The sequence below is a fragment of the Pieris rapae genome, chromosome 20 (genome assembly GCF_905147795.1).
Source record: "Pieris rapae chromosome 20, ilPieRapa1.1, whole genome shotgun sequence".
Lineage (NCBI taxonomy): Eukaryota > Metazoa > Arthropoda > Insecta > Lepidoptera > Pieridae > Pieris > Pieris rapae.
In genome coordinates, this window is record NC_059528.1 from 1,481,327 (window position 1) to 1,503,750 (window position 22,424).

General features: G+C 33.9%; 1 protein-coding gene across 5 annotated transcripts in view; it reads right to left on the reverse strand.

The window, feature by feature from the left end:
- Nucleotides 1-22,424, reverse strand: part of LOC111000835 (solute carrier organic anion transporter family member 74D) — a 47,320-nt gene that overhangs the window by 11,356 nt on the left and 13,540 nt on the right. For 3 of the 5 annotated variants that reach the window (XM_022270426.2, XM_022270424.2, XM_045632504.1), the window contains exons 2-3: nucleotides 7,729-8,444; nucleotides 393-533 (exon numbers count right to left, since the gene is read on the reverse strand). In XM_022270426.2, the coding sequence (XP_022126118.2) occupies nucleotides 393-533; nucleotides 7,729-8,374 (787 nt within the window). In that variant the 5' untranslated portion in view covers nucleotides 8,375-8,444. Of the gene's footprint in view, nucleotides 1-392; nucleotides 534-7,728; nucleotides 8,445-8,513; nucleotides 8,933-9,214; nucleotides 9,361-22,424 lie in introns of those variants that run through there. The other 2 variants (XM_022270425.2, XM_022270423.2) reach the window with 2 other exon arrangements.

Sequence of the window (22,424 nt, forward strand, 5' to 3'; positions counted from 1 at the left end):
CGCATTCCTTTAGTACTTCAGTCACGTTCGTGCTTTCTTCGTGGATTTTGCGCACAAATCTGAGTCAATGGTTAAGTAACGGTAGCTGACAGTTCCGCGATGTGTGTAATGTGTATGGCTGCGAAGGCATTCCAGCTCCTATACCGTATAGGATGTTTCAATGGGTACATTATACCGGTACAGTTCGTAAACAGCGAAGCTTAACCAATAACAATAAATAGTATGTTACACGACCTTTCAACGGCGAAAATTTCTCGTTACATTGAAAATATATGAATCCAAGAATTTACATATGAGGTATTTTAAAAACATTAAATCCTCAACGACGCTGACTAATGCAGTTGAAAACGGCACGGTAAATTACTGTAAGGGACAACTTAATTTTTACTTACCAAGCCACCATGCACCAACCCATCGCGGGTCACTATACTCGTATCCAGGGTCCTGCAGTGGATCTACATATACCCTCGTACACAAAGCTCCAAGTAGAAATCCAAGCGCCGGCCCAATTACTCGGATCCCAATCGTTATTGCTGTAAAAATAATAATAATAAATCCGTCTGCGGTCATAATAAACGTTACATGCAAGGCTTGCATGCTAGCAGGAATTTTATTAATGAAGGTCCAACAGGAGCCAACGATGCATACAATATTAACGATATTAATGATGGTGCTGGGACATGCATTATGAAAATTTGTATAAGTACAAACTGGCCTGCGACTAATAAGCTAAAGTCTTCAATCTAATCGCAGTTCGTTAAAGTAAATGGGTGTCATAGATATCGCTAGTTTGATGATTTGCTTTTTTTAAAAGAGTACCGAGAGTTTTTTACGCTGGCTTTTTCTCTCGGCGCGGCCTTTGTCTTCTTTGCCGATAAGTAGGAATGCCTACAGGTTTGAATTTACTGACGTGGAATAAGTGATAACCTCGATATAGTTTAGCTCTTTCGCGAATTTTATAAACGTTTTTGACATACATAAGCATGCTCTAAGACGCATCTAAATTGAATAAATGAATTTTGATTTGATTTGATGATCTTATGTTTCAAAATAAACGTATTTTATTTTTATTTTTTTTTATTTAAGAAGAAGCGATGGTAGACGGCGAGAACGGCTCATGTATTTGAGTCACGATAATTATTGAATATTAAGTATATAACGAGATTTATATAGCTCTTTTTATATGAGGGTCATTGACCGAAAAACAATCAGGTACTTATGCAGCAAATGTAATCATTCGGAGAAATCGACCGCGTCGCTTGCCAAAATCGCCCAATGCATTTTGCTTGAATGTTCCTGTTTGAACAGAATATAAATTTTCCTATTATCATTATACATATTATATTGCATATAAATCAAATCAAAAATAATTTATTTATGTAGGTAACATAATGTACACTTATAAACCTAAAAAAAGAAATATACAATGTATGCTTTAATTTTAGATTTACTGCCTGTTCTCAAATCAAGTAGAACGGAAGTGGAGAACTGGCAATAAACTCTCCGCCACTCTTTTTAATCGCCAAGTTTTTTTCTTTTACACAACGTTTGTAAGGAGCTGCAACCATTACACCATGTTCCATATGACATCTTGATTAGAATAATAAAATAAATTCAAAACAAAGATTTGTCCTCCATTAGCAGGAGGCATGGCGAAATAGGAGCACGCACTTATTATACCTTTCTTATGTAGTATTTATAATGTTTATTTATTTGGTAACCCAACAGCTAACAATAAAATTTACAAAAGAAAACAATTAAAGTAGCCATCTATATAGAATTAAATTCGCGGTATAACGCGGTATTTCTTCCGATAATGATTTAATATTGCGTGTACCGCTTATATAACTGTTATTACCAGTTTTCGTGTAATTAACTTCCACCTACTGCATAACACAATTGTCAAAAAATGTAAGGTATTTTGCACAGATTCAACTACTTAAAATTCAATTACACTCAAATAATCAGAGAGCAACATGGCCACGATTTTTAACCACAATTTAAATACAACACGCTTTCATGATGAAACAACTCGCTTTTGGTTCAGACAATAATGATAATAAGATTTTGATGAGACAACACAAAGACATGTTCGTTCTTGAACTCGGTATGAAAGGGAGGAGTGATGGCAGGAGTAGTCTGGTCTAACCATATTAGGACTACTGTAAATAAAAATATTACCGATGTAGTCGGGGCGGGGCGTATTTCCCGACGCTTAACACGTCAATTGTTAATTGTCAAAATTTGAAAAAAAAATTGTGAGATAGAAAAAGTTCCTGGACACGATGGCAGGGTAGTAGAGTAAATAATAATTTAAAAAACCATATGAGGACAATAATTATGGGCCTCAACATCGTTAACACACTAAGACAAGCTGAGGATAAAGTGACGAGGATGCAGCAAGTCGACGTATCGTTTTGGGGTTTTCAATTCAGGCATGACTTTCGTAAATTTCAAACCTTCAAGAAACGAGCGTACAAATTCTTAAAAGGCCGGCAACGCACTCGCGAGCCATCTGTCCAATGCCATGACACTCTCAACATCAGGTGAGGCCCGTTTGCCCTGTTCTATAAAAAAAATGAAGACAAAAAGTTCATTCTGATTAATATATGCCTACTGAGCTCAATTTATATTTCCTAACACCTGCCTGAGTTATAGCATATCTTTGCATAAAAATTTAATGTTTTTAACAAACGTAGACACCAAAACCAACTTAAACGAGAAAACCTTTGTCAATCAAGTTTATTATTTTCTAAAACCAGTTTACACAAGATACGCATTTTACCACATTCATTGAGGCAATAGAGGCACAACATGGGACGCGTTGAGTCCAGTTTTGTTTCTTTATCCTGTAGACGTGACACGATTACTTCATACGTCATAGCCTTAAGAATAGTGGTTTTAGAAACATAAATTACCGATTGTTGAAGAATAATAGACTGTTTAGTTTAGTTCCAATTCTTTTCATCGAAGCTCTCTTGATGGAACTTTATTTATATTTACGTAAAATTTCGTTGGGAACTTTTTGCTTGTATTATACTTTTGGTATTATATTGCATTTAATGAAACAGAATATTTAATGGGACAGATTGTAGAAATAGTGATATAGTATACAGTAAAACTGGCTATGAATGCCTACATTAACGAATTAAGTTACCTTTTAGTTCGGTAATCATTACATCATATACTTATTATATATTATAGTATATAATATCTATCTATATGTTTATATATCTATATAGTATCTTGTTTATGTTTTTAATTGTTTTTTTTTTAATTCCTATTTTTAGCAAAAGTTATGTTTACATATATTGTCGTACATATTACATAAAAGATTTTATAAAATTATCAGTAGATTTCGCAATATGTATGATGTTGTAGACTTAATAAATAAATAAATATACTATATCAGATCAAGGGCTTTTTACAAAAACAGAAGAACATTAGTTAAACTTTAGAATGCGTATTTACATAATTATTAAACGAATTAACAATACAAATATTAAAATAATTAGCCAATTGTAATGTCCTTTTGATACCGAACTGTATATTGAAACCTAAAAACCCAAATACATACGATAACGTATAAAAGGCAGTAGGGCTTCAGATAACCTTGTTACATGAGCTAATAAAACTTAAAAAGCTACAAGCAAATGTACGTGTAACTTCTCTGAGTAAGGTTTTAATATGGGGTCGTTCAAGTATTATGTAAGCAGATTTAATGCAATCCCCCCCCCCCCCCATTCTCTTGTCAGCAAATGTAAGCAAAGCTCTAAAAAATAATAGTACATAAACGTCTTAATTTTTCCCTCCATAGTTACTTATCATTTAAAAAAATCAAATGCACAACTAAACGCAATACTCGTCGAGCGAGCTTATCTTGCCGAAGCCGCGTACAAACTATTTGAAGAAATCTGTTAGGTATGAGGGTGTGCAATTATATAACCAATTACCATCTCAAATTCGCAATATTGGAGTGTTTGACAAATTCAAAAAGGCAGTAAAGATCCATGTTAGAATGAACACATTTGACTAAAATTAATAAGGCTTATGGCGGCGTGTATCCGCTCGTTTATATACATATGTATTAATATTAAGTTTCTCATGTAAATCAAATAATTTTTTTGTATTGATAAAATAAAGTTCTTAAACATTAATTTTTTGTAGGAATCCGTCAAGATGTATGCAAAAAACCGTTACGACATGGCTGTTGAAGTATTTAATCACCTTTCTAGAGGTTATAGAACACAGATATTCTTTTAAGGGGATGGTGATTAAATTTTTAGAGGCACAGTGTTTTTTTAGCGTAAGCAAATATCTAGATAAGTTTGACACAGATTTTTAATAATACTAACATTAAGTAATAATACTAACATAACTTGCCTATTATTGTTTGTATTATATATGACATTATTAAATGATAAAAATGTCATATAAGTATAATAATGTCATAATTGAATAAGATAACATTTGCATGCCTATATGTGGCGGACTGTGCGGATTTTTTGAACGGCCCCTATGTAAAAAACTTTGATAAAAGTATATAATTATATACTTTTATATAATTTTCCATCCCTTAATACTACAAATTAGATTTTTATGAATCAAAATGGCTTTAAAATTTCTGGAAGATGATCATGTTTCTAGTCAAAACTGTCACTGAAAACTTTGCCTTGCAGTAAAAGATTTTTATAACGCATTCAAAATTCACAATAAATCAAGTTATTTGATCTAAATTAGTCGTTAATTAGATTAACAATAGTGCAATATTGAATGATAAACAAGCAAGGTTGACTGATAGTGGTTCATTCAACTGTTTGAGTACAAATATAATTAATTCTATATAAGTATGCCAAAGTAGTTTATTTCTAGGTAACTAGTATGTTGTAACTCGTAGTAGTTTTCCTGTCTCACATTTTCAATACAAACTTTATGTAGAAATAAAGGACTAAAATTATTTGAGCTAAATATTACTAATTGTAAATAAAAATTAGTCAAATTTACGCAGCTTTTTTTTATAGAACAGGGGGCAAACGGGCAGGACGCTCACCTGATGTTAAGTAATACCGCCGCCTGTGGACACTCGATGCTAGAGGGCTCACGAGTGCGTTGCCGGCCTTTTCTTCTTTGGTAGCTCAACTAATAAATCTCACTTTAATGATTATTTGTTGGAGATTAATTGAAATGTTTTTTTTAATAAACTGACAAGACTCTCAGCTGATAGAAAGTGGCAATGCCCATGGACACATTGAACGCCAGAGCGCCCAAAGGGCGTTACAGGCATAACATTGGTACGCCCTTCTTTTAAAATTGTTTTAATGTAAGAATTACGTAACGAATACCAACAGTTTTCAATTGTTTCGATTTAAAAAATATAGACAGAATAGAAATATTACTTCAGTAAAAGAAGATTAGTTAGATTTATACTATTCACTATAATATCGTAATCTAATCATTGCGAAACTGACCTACGTCAACCACAATGATTACAGAGTAATATGATAGCCAAACTTGCATAAGAATATTTGAAATTTGCACGTATAACAAATACGTACAGAGCCTTCAAATAACAAGTATTTCATTATTATTAATTTATAGGCAATAGATTCAATGGGAATCGAACACGACATTACACGCATCTAAGTATGCCCTAAAGAAGTTTAAGTATCAATTCTTAAAAGGCATGCAACGCACTCGCGAGCCCTCTGGCATTGAGAGCGTCCTGTTTCCCCTGTTCTATAATAAAAAAGTTATAGAAACGAATTATTATATTACTTTTACGAAAATATTAATTAATCATTCGAATTTCTGTTCATCAAACAAGTAAATTTTCCTGATTATTTTTATATTTCTTTTAAATATATATTCTCCTACTACAACTGACCTCACGTAATTTTACCATCACCTCATTTAACCCCCAAAAATTTAAATGATTTCACCACGACAACTAACAAATGATTTCATCGTAAAACATACAGTGAAACGATCAGTTTCTTGTTTTTTTGTAGACAGTTAAAGGGAATATATTTTAACAAGCTCAAGTGGCGACGAGACGTCCCGCCCTACTGACACATATGCATCTAAAACGCATCACACACGACATTTCGTAAACGCGCACGTAAACCACAATGAATTGCGCAATTGCATATTTAAACGCACAATTTAATTACAAATTTTAGAGATTAAAATAAATTAATCGAAACTTGTATATAATATACAATAATACATTCTTAAATCGACAACTAAAACAATTTACAATTCTGCAATTTACCCGTACTATACTATCTAAAGTTAGGAATTCTTTTTTGGGAAAAGGGATACTCTTCTTTAATAAAATCCCAGAGGCTCTTTTAATAAATTTAAGAAATGAAAAGTAAAGCAGTGTAAAAAGACTTACTATAAAGTTATTTAGTTTATAAATGGGTCTGGGACTAGTTCTACTTCTAATTTGCGATATTTGTTTTAAAATAATTGTTTGATAATTTGCTTTTTTAAAAGAGTACCGAGAGTTTTTTACGCCGGCTTTTTATCTCGGCCTACACCCTCTGTCTTCTTTGCCGATGAGTAGGGATGCCTACAGGTTCAAATTTAATGACGTGGAATAAGTGATACCTGTATCTCATGTTCCATAATAAATATATTTTAAATTTTTATTTACGTAGCATTGTTTTTAAAAGGCCACATAATTGTTTTTACTTATAGACCAAGTAATCAACAGACTACAGAAGTTATTAAAACATTATTCAATAACCACTATCTGCATATAATGAAGTATTAATAATACATAAGCAATAGTAAAATATTGCTTTGCAAAAATTTTTCATAATTCAGAAGTGGGATAGCAACCCTGTTGCAAAGAGCTCAAAAAATCAATAAGAACTTAGAGTTGTGTAATGGCGAAACGTTAGCGCGTTTTATTCGACTATCACTGCCATCTAGTGTAAAGTAGAAAGAAAACTTATGAAAATCACTCTTCTCGATATTGGGCATAAATCTCCCTTCTTATTGAGAGCATATGCTTACAAAAGATATCCTTTGTAGATAATTTTGAAGCAATTACAACTGAATTTTCAGGTTATGACAGCACCTCGGTATTAATACAGCAGTATTCTGCCAGGCGCTAAACTAACTCTTTATTTAGTTTTTTAACAATATAAACAGCAGTATCGTATTTCGTTTGGAAAAACACGGGCAAGATTTATTACATTGTAAGTTTACATTGCAGTGCACCGAGCGCGACACCTCAACGAAACTCGTTTCAAAGAAACAATAGCCATCCGCATCGATACATCGAAATTATTTACTTTTTTATTTACTTTTATGTACATGCACTTCTCAAAACTTACCAGTAAGACAACGTTTTACAGAGTATCGTTAAATCTTTAAATCTCGCTTGTAATAAAACAAAATATCCCTAAGTTTATTGTTTGAATAAAGAATTGTCATGTGTGGCAAGTTTAAAATTATGACAACGCCGTTAGTTCGTCTTAAATGGCGTGTGCAATAAAATGAGAAATGGCCTATTAAGTATCAAAAGTAAAAGTAATGAGCCTATCCTGTAAGGGCATAGGCCTCCTATTACGTCAATTGTGAAGAATTGACATAATCGTTTCTCTCGCACGCATCGGTGATTAGTGAGAGTAAAATGCAAGCGGACAGCTTTAAATTACTATCATGAAACGTTGTTATTATATTCGATTCTTTAAAAAATAACATAAAGTTACTTACCCATATACAGAGGAGATTGTCTGCTACCGACGTTGTCATCAACATAGGGTATGCCAAGCGTTGCTATCCCAGTCTGACCCACTCCAACTACCAGGAGACACACGAAGAGCCAGGGAATCACTACTGCTGTTATGGAGGATCGAGCGGCAGTACTTTTCATATGGGCTGCATCGCAAGCCGTCGACGAATTGTCATTGCACACGGGCGCAGCTTCAGCCCGATGCGAGTCCAAATGAACGTCCATCAACTGCGTCCCATACAGTATATGAGGTACCACACATCCAATAACTCCTATGGCCAGCACGATCATCATGCATGCAATCCATCTCGGCCTGTGTCCACGGCCAGCCAAGTAAGTAAGAAATAACGCTGTGCATATCTGTCCAATTTCCGTCGCAGACAGTAAAATCCCTGTGGTCTTTGATTCCACTTTATACAGCTTCTCAACTGTAGTCGTCACACTCACGAAATAAGTGAGGAACATGCCCTGCAACACCCAACCCGAGAGGAAAACCAGCATGAACACGTGAGTCGAGTGAAACACGGAGCGAGGCTGGGCGGGCGGAAGTTTGCAGTCGAGGGAGCCATTATTATTTCCGGACGCTAACCGTTCTTGTTCCTCTGGTGTGGCCTCCACGCCTTTCATAGCGTCTTCCTGGGGTGCAAGGCCGTTGGGACCCTCCCCACCCGCTGGTACAGTCACAACAACCGGTGCCCTGCAACAAATGAAGAAACAATTCAACAAAATAGTTCAAAACAATATTTTTGTAATTGTATAAACTCACGTCATATCGCTTGTTTACGACTGAACAACCCCTAGCGCGACGCAACCGACTTAGCGGAAACAAAATGCACGCGAAGCTTGCTGGATGCTTTCTGATAACGGGGCGACAAGGAATGTTGATTGGCGATACCGAAAAGTTCTGAGTCGTCGCACCCGAAGCGACTCGAGCGCATGCTTTCGATGGGTACTGGATAAGTGAGCGATTGAGGGATATAAAGCTGCGTGCGCGCACCCAGCCTGGCGCCGAGAGACTGCAGCGTGCACTTGCGTCTTGCAGCCGAGCGCACAGCACCCGCCCCTCGACATCTCCCCACAGGGTTTTTATTGGCTGCCTATGCGTTTTTTACACCGTACGCGTTCACTCACGATGAAAGCCGTCTGTTCGTCGCCCTCCTCGCGAGATTCCCTCTCGCCCCGTCTGCGGAATGCCTTTGTCTCGGGCATGTCTTCACTCACTATTTACATTTTACATACAATTCAAATGTATATGAAGGTGGAAACTGTTTTTTTTAATCTGGCGCACATTCAAAACGTGCACGGCGATCGTAAATCTATAAATATTTAATGAGGGCAATATTGTATGATAAAGTTATGTGGACACCGATGCGTCAACCGTCAGGAATCAACAGCTATGTTCGCAATTACCGGTGCGGAATATTAATGCGAATGTATGGTACGAGTAACAGGACTCGCGGAACTCACCACCGGGGCGATGACCAGCGACACTGGTGGTCGAAGTCTTGACTGGACTATTGCACAGATAATACTAATTGCTGGCGAATTTGTCGAAGCCAAATTATTTTCGTGTGCCGATATGTGTAACTGCATTCTCTGATAGTGAGTTATGACATATGCAACGCACGGGTTATCAATATATTCTTATCGCGTTGATAATGGGCGCGGAGCGAATAGGCCGTCCACTTGTTGAGCGGGTTACTGGCCTAACAACCTTAAACACAATGTCCTATTTAACACATCAAGCTCTAGTCTGATAGCCTTGGTAGCACTTGTTAAAGTATGCCTACAGATAATGGAGGCATGACTGTACAGTGTACAATCTTATACGTCCTCTGTATAGTCCTGTGTATCATTAAAACCATTGGGTATCAGAAAAAACTGGCGCATATTTCGAGCAATTATGACATCATAACAAAATTTGCCTGGGCGTTTAAATTTACCTTTATGTTAGGTCATTAAGTTTTTGTAAGTAAACGATTTTTGAGGTATCGTTAATTCATCATTAAAACTGAATATCATTAAAATTAATTCGCCAATCTTTGGAGACCTTTCTATGACACGAATTATGATAGTTAATGAAGATATTTGCCATCTCACCAAAGATGGTGTGAGGAATTATTTGAAGAGGCGGGAAGACACTGACTTTGTTTAGCAGTAACAATTCAATTTATTAATTTACAAAAACAAACATATAAAAAGCATGAAGGTTACTTAAGTAAATGGGCAACGGGCGGCCTTATCGCTAACAAGAGATTTCTTCCAGGCAAACCTAGTATGGTACAAGTGCATAAAAAGTTAATAAAAAAGAATTAAGTTTTTTCTTTGAAATATTAATGGTCGTATGTTTCATATAAAATTTCATTTTTCTTTTTGTGCATTAACGAATATTTTCTGTTTTATCTATATTGTCTAAGGGTTTTGTTTTAAAATATGTATCTTACCTATAAGATTACTAATAAATAAATAAAAAAAAACCTATAGAAAGTTTCAAGAGGGAAACGCTTAATAATTTGAAATATTAAAAGGTAAAACAAATGAATCATTAGGAATCTCTAATTTATGCTTTAATTAACTTTCTCTTTCATCTTGGCACAGATTGTGTAGGTTAATATAATAAACACTTACAGAAATAACAATCATAGTTCTCAGTAGTTTCTTCTTAATTAAATATTTATTCAAATAAAACACCTGTAGATAATACAGTTTTCAAAAATATCTTGCATTCTCCGCCAGGAATGGCGCCTGACAAATATTATTGAAAAGGTGCCTAGATAGAGGTCCTATGCGTGAATAAGTTATTGTAGACCTGCTTTTTTGAAGCCGGTAAAAATGAAGGACATATATGAATCCCATTATAGACAAGCATGTTTTGACAAGCAGGTGAACAGTCCAGGTTAGTCTTGTAGGGCTTCAAACGCATATTTCAATTTTATTGGAAGACAAAGAAAATAATATCTTAAATATAATAAAAAAACACAGAGATTGGGAAAATGGTAGAAATTCGCATTACACAAACATAAAAACACAATTTTTTTTTATCAAGTTTTTTTTTTATTTACTTACTTAACTCAGAATATTTAATGTTTGTTAGATAGTTAATGTATTGACAACTTAAATTGCGCACAGCACTATAACCAATATAAAATATATTTAAGTTCATTTAACCACGAAAAACTGCTTAATATTTATTCAAAAACGCAACGCTTAATCTTCAACGTCAACCCATATCAAAATTTGTCTGTGTGTTTAACGCAAAAAGACACTGCCAAATCTGCATTTAGATAAATTAAAAAAAATAACCGACATCTGAAGATTTAAATTACGAATGGAAAAATTATTTAGTCATTCCTCGGAATTGAATAAAAAAACTTCGCTTACATTGAACTCACGTTGTATACAGTCTGAAGTCGGATTAAAAGAAATGTTTATATATTTTAGACTGGTTTGTTACTAAAGCAAGAAAAAATATAAATAAATGGCGCTACAACCCTTTAATCTTTGTCTCGGATGTCTGTATCTGTTTGTTAATTATTATTTATCATCAGATTTTGGCATATAATTCAATGTATAAAATGTCAGTATATGTAAATAAAATATCCCAAGACATTGTAAGAAAAGTCGGTAATATGAGGCTTAAACACGAGAAAATTATCTCAAAATTTTAGTTCACAAACTATAAATTAACTTCTGTAAATGCATTATTACTTATGTTTTCAATTTTTTACATATATGCACTTTTGCCAGCGCAGTATTCCCAAGGGGCCGCATAATTTCAGAGTTAGGGTCTTCACATAGAGTCCCTGAATAATAATGCAATATAAATTGTATAAATAAGTTTTTTATAGTCAATGTAAATCATACGAATTCTTTCTTTCTAATTTTTCTTATTTATTAGGCAAGTAGATCATCAGTGGGCTTAGTCAAGATTCCTTAACAGTGTATGTAGAGAGTCGAAACTACATTTGTATGAAAATGACAGATTTGACACATCCCGGATTCGAACTCACCACCAACTCTCTATTCATTCTAGTGTTGTTATAATACAAATGATACTCACTGATAATGTATGTTTAATATGTATACATTACAAACAAATAAAATCTATCCTTTTTTTATAATATTTGCTTATTTTATTTGAAAGAATGTAATTAAAGAATGAAAAACGTAAATAACACTAAGCGACGGACTAAGTAGTCCCAGAAAACATTCAAGTCCTTGAACACGAAAAGAGAATAAATGGACGATGAGACTCATAAATTTAGCAACATGTCACTACACAGTTGCACGCACGAATTTAATCATGCATACATATATATTTCGACATTATGTGTAAGTTAACATTAATAGTAAAAGAGCAATATTCGTCTAGTGGTTCCTATAGGTGGCGACTGACATCGATATTTGATCGATATTCTCGACTATGTTCTGATGTTGTTATGACTATATTCGCGATTCGCCTGTGCTCCATACCATTCACAGTTGCAGTCAAAATGGTACTAATGGACGTAGAGGTGTTGACGACTGACTTGTAATGTAACATTCAAAGGGATTCGCCAAAAAACCGACAGCCGAATGGAGCGCGCTCGGCGCTCCGAATATTCGACTTGTAACGTGCTCACATGGAGCCACCTTTAGGATTGACCTATTGATTGAAAATAACATTACGCTTAAGCCAATAAATATATATACAATACCGAACTGCCTTAGTATTTAGTTTCAGGACTCGATGGAAATGCTGATTTTTCAGAAAGTAATAGTGTGGCTAACACAGATACGGTACAAGGCTATTATAATTGATCAAATAAAGTGCATTTACCACTGGCAGTACAGTGAAAGAAAACATTATGAGAAATCATGATTTAGAACCAAAAAATTAATAGCTTATGCAACGCTTTCTACTTCTTACGCTAATCTCTTCAATGCTATCTTACTCCATCTGTGATAATGAAGGATAGTCGAGGTATATATGATATGGCAAAAAACCCGCTAAAGTCGTATTAGTTATCTTGATCGTTCAAAGTCATAAACTCGTATAATAAGTAAGACTTGTATATTAACACTATAAAATACACAAATTTATCTTCTTCATTATTTAAGTTCATGCCTTTCTTAATTCCACTCTATCCTCAGCTTCTCTCAGTGCATTAGGGATGTTGAGACACTCAATTGTTCTAATTTGGTCAAATAACCGGGTAGGCTATCAACCCCGACTACTCATGCCATCACGACTTTACACACATTCTCTTTCTTTAGTCAGCAGCTCATGTCTGAGCGTCGTGGTCAGCAACGAAACATTTAGCGCGGACTATCTGCTTCCACCGGTTTCTGTCCAGCGCTTCTCTTATGACATTGTATAGCTTTGAAGACGATGAGTCTTTCGCTTGTTCGGTCCATCTGGTTGGTGAACGGCCACGTGATCTTTTGCCTTCTCTTTTACCAACGATTAGTTTCTCCAAGTTCTCATAGTTACACACATTAGATCAGTTTTAAAAAGCAAGTAGGTATAAATCCTCATTATATGATAGTTGTTGACGATGTGAGAGGACGCCCGGTCAAGGTGAATAGGCGGAATATAATTGTATTACCACAACTTATTGCTATATATATAAGTGATAAGACAGAATTCGTTACTAAATTAAAATTTGTAAAGAGATAACATCTTCTCATCTATAATCTTTTTGTTTACATAGTTATTAGTTAAATCATCAATTAATAATACATTTTAATGTATGAGAAAAAATTACGAAATGCCAGTCAAAAGCGGATGAAATCAAAAATTTAACTTTTTCGAAAATTCCTATACAGAGTAGTAGCTATCATACTATAATTTTGGAACACAGGAGATATAAATAATAATATATTAATGTAAATATTTACTGTACGTAAATCGTAATATTAACATTAAATGTGTATTTTGTGATAAAACTACATAGCAAAAATCAATAAAATTTACATTAGAAAAATGTATAAATATTTTATAATATCATCGAACTAACCCGGTTCTTCTGGTAAATAATTTTTTATAGAGCATTATTTTAAAATTATAATATCATAAATACAAGGTTTACTTAAACAACATACACTTTTTGCGTCACATCCAAACCGTCAGATTATTAGATGGGGTCATTTTTATAGGTTCACTTAACATCCCATTAGAAAATCTGACGCGCTCGATTAAATGTATTTTTTCTCATTTTCAACCCTTTCGTACGAGCACCCCCACCATGCTAACAATCAGGTTAACATACGTACATTATAAAAAATACGAGTATGTCCATGGCTCAGGTTTTCCCCCCTTCCCCCCACCTATGAAAAGGTATAAATTTTTACTTAGAATTGTCTAAGCTTCACAACCCAATAGGTCTCTATGACGCTCGAGTAAATCCCTAATGTAGCATTGTGGTTTCCCCTACTATAAGTAGGAGCGCATATCGACTCTTTTGACTATCTATACGAAATTTAAATCAACGCTGTCCTTTGAAAAGGGGTCCAATTATTACTAAATGAAAAAAATAAAGCTTAAATACACTTTTAAATATTTTAAATTACTCATTTCCTGTTACCACTCCGATTGGATCGGGCAAGTTCAAACAATATGAGATTGTACCCCTAATTTCTACGAAGAAAGTTAAAATACGCGGTGTCGGTCGTGTATATTATAGATAGATCATCTAAAAAATAAATAAATCAGTGGCGCTACAACCTCTTTTAGGTCCTGGCCTCAGATTTCTGAATCTGTTTCATGATCATTTTTAAATCTAATAAGCCAGTAGGTGATCAGCCTCCAGTGCCTGACACACGTCGACGAATTTTTGGGTCTAAGACATGTCGGTTTCCTCAGGATGTTTATCTACACCGTTCGAGCAAATGTTAAATGCCGGCATCGAACCTACGACCTCAGGAATGACAGTCGCACGCTAAAACCACTAGCCCAACACTGCTCTCAAAATAGATCATCTACCTAACAACTCAGCCTGAAAACTCAGCCTAAAGTTCAGAGATTAGTGCGTTCAACGAAATTTACAAAAACAGCTTATGAATTACAGGCAGAAAATATTGTCATTGATTTAATCTTATTGTGATTATAACTATATATGGATGGATAAACAATCGCAATGAGATCTAGAACTCATAAAGAAAAATAGTATTTTCGTGGGCAAAATCCACAGAATCGCAGGTGCAAGTAATAGTTACATAATAATCTTTTATACGTGCAAATCGTGGAGATTAATTAATTCATCGATTGTTATTCGATCTGTAGTCAATTTGATTTGCAAATATTCAGATAAACACGCGATAGAGCCGGTTTCATAGAATTTTTTAATAAATTTATGACTTAGATAACCTATTTATAAATACGTAACGAATTTTAAACTAACCAAACTTTTGTGAAGTTATTCTAATATTGTTAAATTATCCAAACAAATATACCATATAGATTCGACCAATATTCATTTTGAATTTGGTCCAAGAATGTACCTGTTGTACGTTCCTGGTCAGTCAACTTTAACATCACTAGATTAGTCTTAAATGTCTTTCTAGCTAGTATATATATATAAATCCATTCCTTCGAAATGGCCAAACCACCGCTCTTTAAAGCCGGTTATAATTTTTTAAAAAGTTTAGAATTTTATTCTAAGAACATTTTGTTCTTATATTTGAACTAATAAATATCTATCATTATACAAACGAAGCTGGACCGAATCTCTTTATAACTGATCTATTCAAAAAACTTTCTCTTGTAATGTAGGCCTTTTCAAGAGAAACAAGTTGGCCTACTGTAATTTAATAAAATGTATACAATATTTAATTATACGTCCAATTTATTTTAAGGAAAAATATCAAATAAAACAAAATCAAGTTTTTATTGGGTTATTTATTAGTTCATTGCGTGTCATGTGTTCTATTGAGCATCATATTTTTTTTTATAGAACAGGGGGCAAACGGGCAGGAGGCTCACCTGATTTTAAGTGATACCGCCGCCCATGGACACTCTCAATGCCAGAGGCCTCGCGAGTGCGTTGCCGGCCTTTTAAGAATTGGTACACTCTTTTCTTGAAGGACCCTAAGTCGAATATATATGAATCCCTAATTTAAAGCCCCATTCGCGTGGGGCAGTCGCGACGCATAATGAAATACATCTACCAACCTAGGTCAGATTTAAAAGTGCTTTACCAAAACAGTTCTATAAGCAATCCCTTTCAATAGGCCACGGAAAGTCATAACATCCTTGAGTAAGTTGAGAATATTGTATAAGTCTTTGAAGTTCCTTTTTAATGGAAACATGATCCAAGTCAAAATAGACAAGCCAACGTAACCGCAACCTCAAATCGATATTTAATACGCGTTAAGAAATAAACGATCGAATATACCAGTAACAAGTAATCAAAATGCAATACCTGCGTAAAACATCATTTGACAGGACCCTGAATTCTTGTATCTTTATTTTTATCATACGAGTCTTGTTGTTTACATACCTTGTCATATATATCGCAGATTCAATGCGATTTATAGATTCTATACATTATTGTCACAAAGCCGTAATAACTTTCAGAGAACAAATAAAACCTTTTAACCATCAATAGCAATCTTAAATTGTTTATTAAAACACAATCACGATCGAGATCAACAAAACAAAACAAAAAGTCGTTATCTCAGCAATTGTTCACGGCTCAATACGATAATTCAAATTACTAATCAGTACCTCCCAAAGTTATTAACCCTCAACCATCAGATAAAAAATAAGTAAAACTATGAAGTACATTAACTATTTAGACAATGTTTATATTACAGCATTAACATCGATCATCGTTGAAGAGATATATTAAGGAAAACGTTGCACACCATAAGTACATAAAACTTAAAATTAATCGTGCAGTAAAAGCGTTGGTCTATTGGGAAATTACCGAACACTATGAATTTTAAATTATGCATACTAAACTGTCGACTGGTCGCCTAGATTTAATAATGATGTAAGCTGTGATAAGAAATCTTTATAGCGTCTAACGGAACGTGATCACAGCTTGCACAACATGACATAACCAGCCCTTGACATTGTTTATCTCATGCCTACAGATGTGGCCTTTTGGTTAACTATCATTGGACTTCAGAAGTTAGGTTAACAGCTTCGATGTAATGACCTGCGAAGCGTCATACAAAACGGTAAATCCTTTCACAAAGAGACCAGCAAATTATATATGTGAGTCATTAACAAACTGCGACACAAATACACCAATTTGACATATTCACCTCTACTTATTGTTTAAAGTAGGTGTTAAATGAAGACGCTATCAGTGAGCGCCTTTAACAAATGTTTCAACTGAAGGTAAAATTAATTCAAATATGAAATGAAAATCAATATGACCAACTTATTAAAAACAATCATCTTTATATCGCCATGACTATAATCTACTATTGATGTAATCCATTAATACTCTACTTGTAATAATTTATTTTATAACATTTAAAAACCTACATCTAAAAGGATCAAAACGACTTGATTTATTGGTTTAATTAACTGTAGATTACGGATTACCATATAAAGTAGTACAGTACCGCGTGTAATGATAATTGTGTCAAAACATACAAGCGAGAAGCCCCACAAATTATATTACTATGTTCGCATTTGCAGCTGTTAAATTGCCCTCAATTGAAGACACGGTGAAAGTACTCATGAAATTCGGCCTATAGGGGCGGTGATAATGTCAGATACGCCTTCGGACTTCCGATCTTTGAATTTAAGAATATTGACCTAGAAACAAGTCCTATATTCCTTTACTCAATAAAACTGCCGGACAAAATAATCTTCCTGGAGTAGCAATAAATAAAATTTTCTTTTTCTCTCATATTTGCACAGCAGCGATAGCTATGTATAAGTCTCATTAAAAAGCCAAGCGCGTATTGCATTAAGTGGGTGAGGGCCGGTTCAGAACGAGATTCGCGTTTAAAAATATAAATCTGTATTGATTGTAAATAGGCATATCAGTTGTCTAATAAGTATAACTGTTATATACACTGATACGAAAGTTGTAATAGGAAGAAGTATTTCATATTTACTAGACAAGCAAATCATAGTACAATACGAAACACATTCTGACGCTTTATCGTGTATAGCTCCCCTGTTTTTGAGTATAAAAATAAAATAAATAATAACCAACTCCACACACTGTCTTGAGAAATTGTGATAAAAATAGTCGTTTGTACCCTTATCTTTCCATTTAAGTGTCAAGGTTAAAAGCTAAGTGTCATGAGGATTTGTTGTTTCTTCCATTAGCCGCATATGTTGCTTCGTTTTGTTTAACATTCGTGTAGGAAGTCTACCAATGTTTGTGGAGGATTCTAAGTAAACGGAGGTGTTGTGAAACTTGTTAAGCTTTTAATTTTCAAAGCACATCTTAAAGCTCCTTTGTCTTTTTTGTACACACTGGTATTCCTAAACTGGAATGTTATTTGAGAGTCTATTAAACTGTGCCATGAAAAATCTATGTTTAAGTATTTACAATTAATTCTATATGGCATATCAATCTTGGGGATAAAAACGCTGTTGAGTAGCTCTTGATAACTTATAATTTGCCAACAAACATCCGGTGTCAATAATTTTTATCAACAAACTGTTCAAATACTTTTCACTGTCAGTCATGATTATAAGGTTATCAGGGGATCAGAACTCAACGAACTCGTTTTTCTATTCAACTGTATTCAGAGGGGAGACATAGATATCAAATAAAAATCACTACACATATAGTTTCCGCGCAAGTAATCTGAAAGTAAATAATAATGAATTCTGGTATTGCTAAGTTTAACTTATTACACAATTGGATATCGTTTTTGTTGATCCTGGACTTAGGACCATTTGAAATCGGAAGCTTAAAAATCTTAGCTTCTGCCCAACTGGCTATATTCCGAATGTATCGTATATTTATATATTTAGTCATGAAAGGACGCCAATGAGAGACACAAGTAAATACCAATTATTAAATATTTTATGTTTGATTGGATACCAAAAGATAATATTACAAGACGCAAAACAACTGGTTTCCACTACGCAGTACAAATTATGCATATTAAATATTGGCTATGCTACATCACTCAACTTGTTGAGTCAATGTAAGTAATAAGAGGTATGTTCTTTGAAAGGCCAGTTACTTAAATTAAGTTCAATACAGTACGGAAACATAAATACGAGACACCATACATTAAAGCCGAGAAATGCCTTGATTACATAAATTAGCAAAATAAACAAACGAATTTAAATTGCCCAGATCAAAGATACAAGACAGAAATTAAGAACCACACAACTCGATCAAATAAAACACGTAAAAATGTGTCTGTCATGTTCTGTTTTAGCTCAAAACCGCATTTTACACCCATATATGTAGCTTTTAATTAGTGTGCAAATCTAGATCAAATTTAACAATTAATTATATTTGATTGAGTTAAAAGAAAACAAATATGTAGTTCTGTAAACTAGGCCGCAACAATTGTTCCAAATATAGACCTCGTGAAGCGGGCGTCATTGAAAAAACCATGTACATACACTTGATTGACCATGAATTCACTTTGAAAGTTGACCCTGAATTGTCCCAAAAAAAACAAATATCAGTTAAAGCTGTTATACGACCCACATCATCGCCCCCGATACGGGGAAATCGCAATGTAATTTCGCGACTTTATTTCGGAACACTTTTACTTTGCCAACGGCTAACCGTTGATGACACCAATTTCACCTTCAATAACCAGGTGCTTTGTTAGATTGACAAATAAAATACAACTTCAAAAGTTCACCACGACAATATATCCACATTGCTTTGAAGCAACATCGCTTTACGACAAAAGATTTACGTATACTGGTCGACGATGACAATCCTATAATAATCTATATTTTGTAAGAAAATAAAAACAAAAACTTTTCCAAGCCTTAGCACGGACAATACAATGTAATTGAAAAGATTTTTGTATGGACTTGAGATTTAAAAGCACATGGGCATCATACAGTTAGAAAACTCGAATATACAGTAAACCCGCCAATACCTTATATTCTATATATTCTATAATTAGTCTACCGCGAGGTAGACGCGTACCGGTAGACTGTACTATGTCGTAGGAATATTCTTGTAAAACTTTTTTTAACAATTCATAAACACATAACTATTATAAATTTCATACTATAGAAATATAACTTGAGAAATCTCCGCGTTACAAGATGGCGCGTTATTATTTTATATTATTATTGTTATAATAACAGTAATCTCTTACTGTACTACTATATAAATTAAAACCATTTTTTTTACAATTAATTGACACAATTTTACCTAAAACTAATTATCAAATCATTATAAATTTCTACAGAAATATAACTTCCAAATCTCCGCGTTAAAAGGCGGGAAATACCGTGTAATAGGGCACAGGAATCGCGTTATACAAAAACGCGGTACTCCAATAGCGCGTTTTTGTATACAAATACAAATTTTATGAACATTTACGAATTCTTGACCAAACTATATCGTCTAAAGCGCACAAACAAAGTTCACAAAGTCCAAAACGAGGTCCACGATTTCGGAAAAGTTATAATTTATGGAAACAAGAAACGCAGCGGTGAGCGCTGAGAGCGAAACTAATACAAGCTAGGCCGGTGTATTACTTTCATTTGTTTGAGATGCCGAAAGTGACTTTTACTTTCGGTGTGCATATATCATTTTATTTATCATATATAACTTTCACTATACAATTTTCCAAATGAATAAATTATTTTCACACCGATCGCACTGTTAAATTAATTGATAAACAGAATAACAAAAGATAACAGGCTATTAAAGTTTAATTGGCCGCCCGTACTGCACTTACAGCGACATCGATGCTTATCAAGTTACAACATTTACTGCACTACATAAAACCAAAGTTAAATTCAGAATAATAAATCATACCATTCGTATGTTTTCTTTTTGATTGTTATCAATCTAATTTTACTGTCATTCATTACGTATTACTAAAGATCCTGACCTGTAATCCTTCACGTGATTTTAATTTATTTTTACTATTCTTGATTACGCAAGATGTCATATGGAACATGGTGTAATGGTTGCAGCTCCTTACAAACGTTGTGTAAAAAAACTTGCCGATTAAAAAGAGTGCGGAGAGTTTATTGCCAGTTCTTCTCTTCCGTTCTACGCCCTTGATTTGAGAACTGGCAGTAAATGTAAAATTGGAAGCATTTAAATACATTAAATTTCTTTATTTTGACGTTCATAAGTGTACATTATGTTACCAACATGAATAAATGATTTTTGAATTTTGATTTTGTGACATAAATTAGATACAACAAAAAACAAATATACTAAAGCGATCGCCAAAGACGGAATACATAATATAATCAAGTAGGTCCACCAGCGTTTACGAAAGGAAAAAATATTAAATACATTTAACTAAGTTTTATCTAATTCAGCTTTGTAGTGTTATGATGTCGTTTAATTTTATTCTCTTGGTTTCCTAAATCAAGCATCTTATAGCTCATCTACCCATTAAGATAGTTTATAGGTACTCAAAAATAAACATGATGACTGGGCTTTTTTAATTTTCATTATGTGCATACAACGTACCATTTTAAACAAGATTCAGACTGACACAATTCCTTCCGATCTACCCTTGAATATGTCATAAAATTGTGTCATCCTGTCAACTCCAATGATTGGTAATCATTTAACAATATTCGAGAATTCTATTCTATTCTTGAGACTTGTTCGTCAAACCACACAATTAGAGTAAGATCCAACGCTAATGATGACTTAAATAATAAATATATTCCAACAAATTATTGTTTAAGACTATAGTGTATGCAGATTGTAAAGACATAGATGTTCCTAATTTAATCAGATTATCCGCTACGCTTGATTAGAACTACACCGTTACAATTTAGCGTTTAAATGGTGCGATAAATTTTACAAGCTATAAAACCCTTCATCTTACTCCTTTTATTGCCTATAAAACCTGCCGGCATTGAGTCCGTTAACCTAACTTTAAAAACAGGATCGAGGCAGGTTGTGAACCTAAACCTTCACAACACAACAGTTTCATTGTTCTCCCGAGTAATGCACCGGACAGCTGACATTGAGAATGCATTTTTACGTGAAACAATATTAAGTAAACTGTGCAGTTACATTTTATAGTAGTCGATACAAAAGGCATACTCATTAGAATTTTACTTACGGAAGTTATATTAAACCACTGGTTGTCTGAGACCCAAAAAAGCATGGCATATAACTCTCACTCGATTCCCCGTGAAACAATGTGTATCAAGTATAATAATGGCTCGATATTATATATGTGTACATATATATCACAGGTGGATATGAATGTATATCAAATTTTTATCGTCTACAATAAAGCTTACCCATTTAATTTATTAGCGTTGCATTCAACTTATAATTAAAGTAAATTGGAATTCGATATTTTATGTCCTTCGAGCGGGTATGGCACAAGATCGTACATTATTTTCAAGGCAAGTACGTCAAAACTAGCCGAACTCGGGAGCAGATTAAACGCAGATAAACCATGTGAACCACTTACCCACAGACTAAATTATTTCTAAGACATTTCGTGACACAATTCTGTATTTTCGAATTGTAAATTAATTACTTTATAGGATATTAAACATTTTTAAATTAAGAACTATTACTCC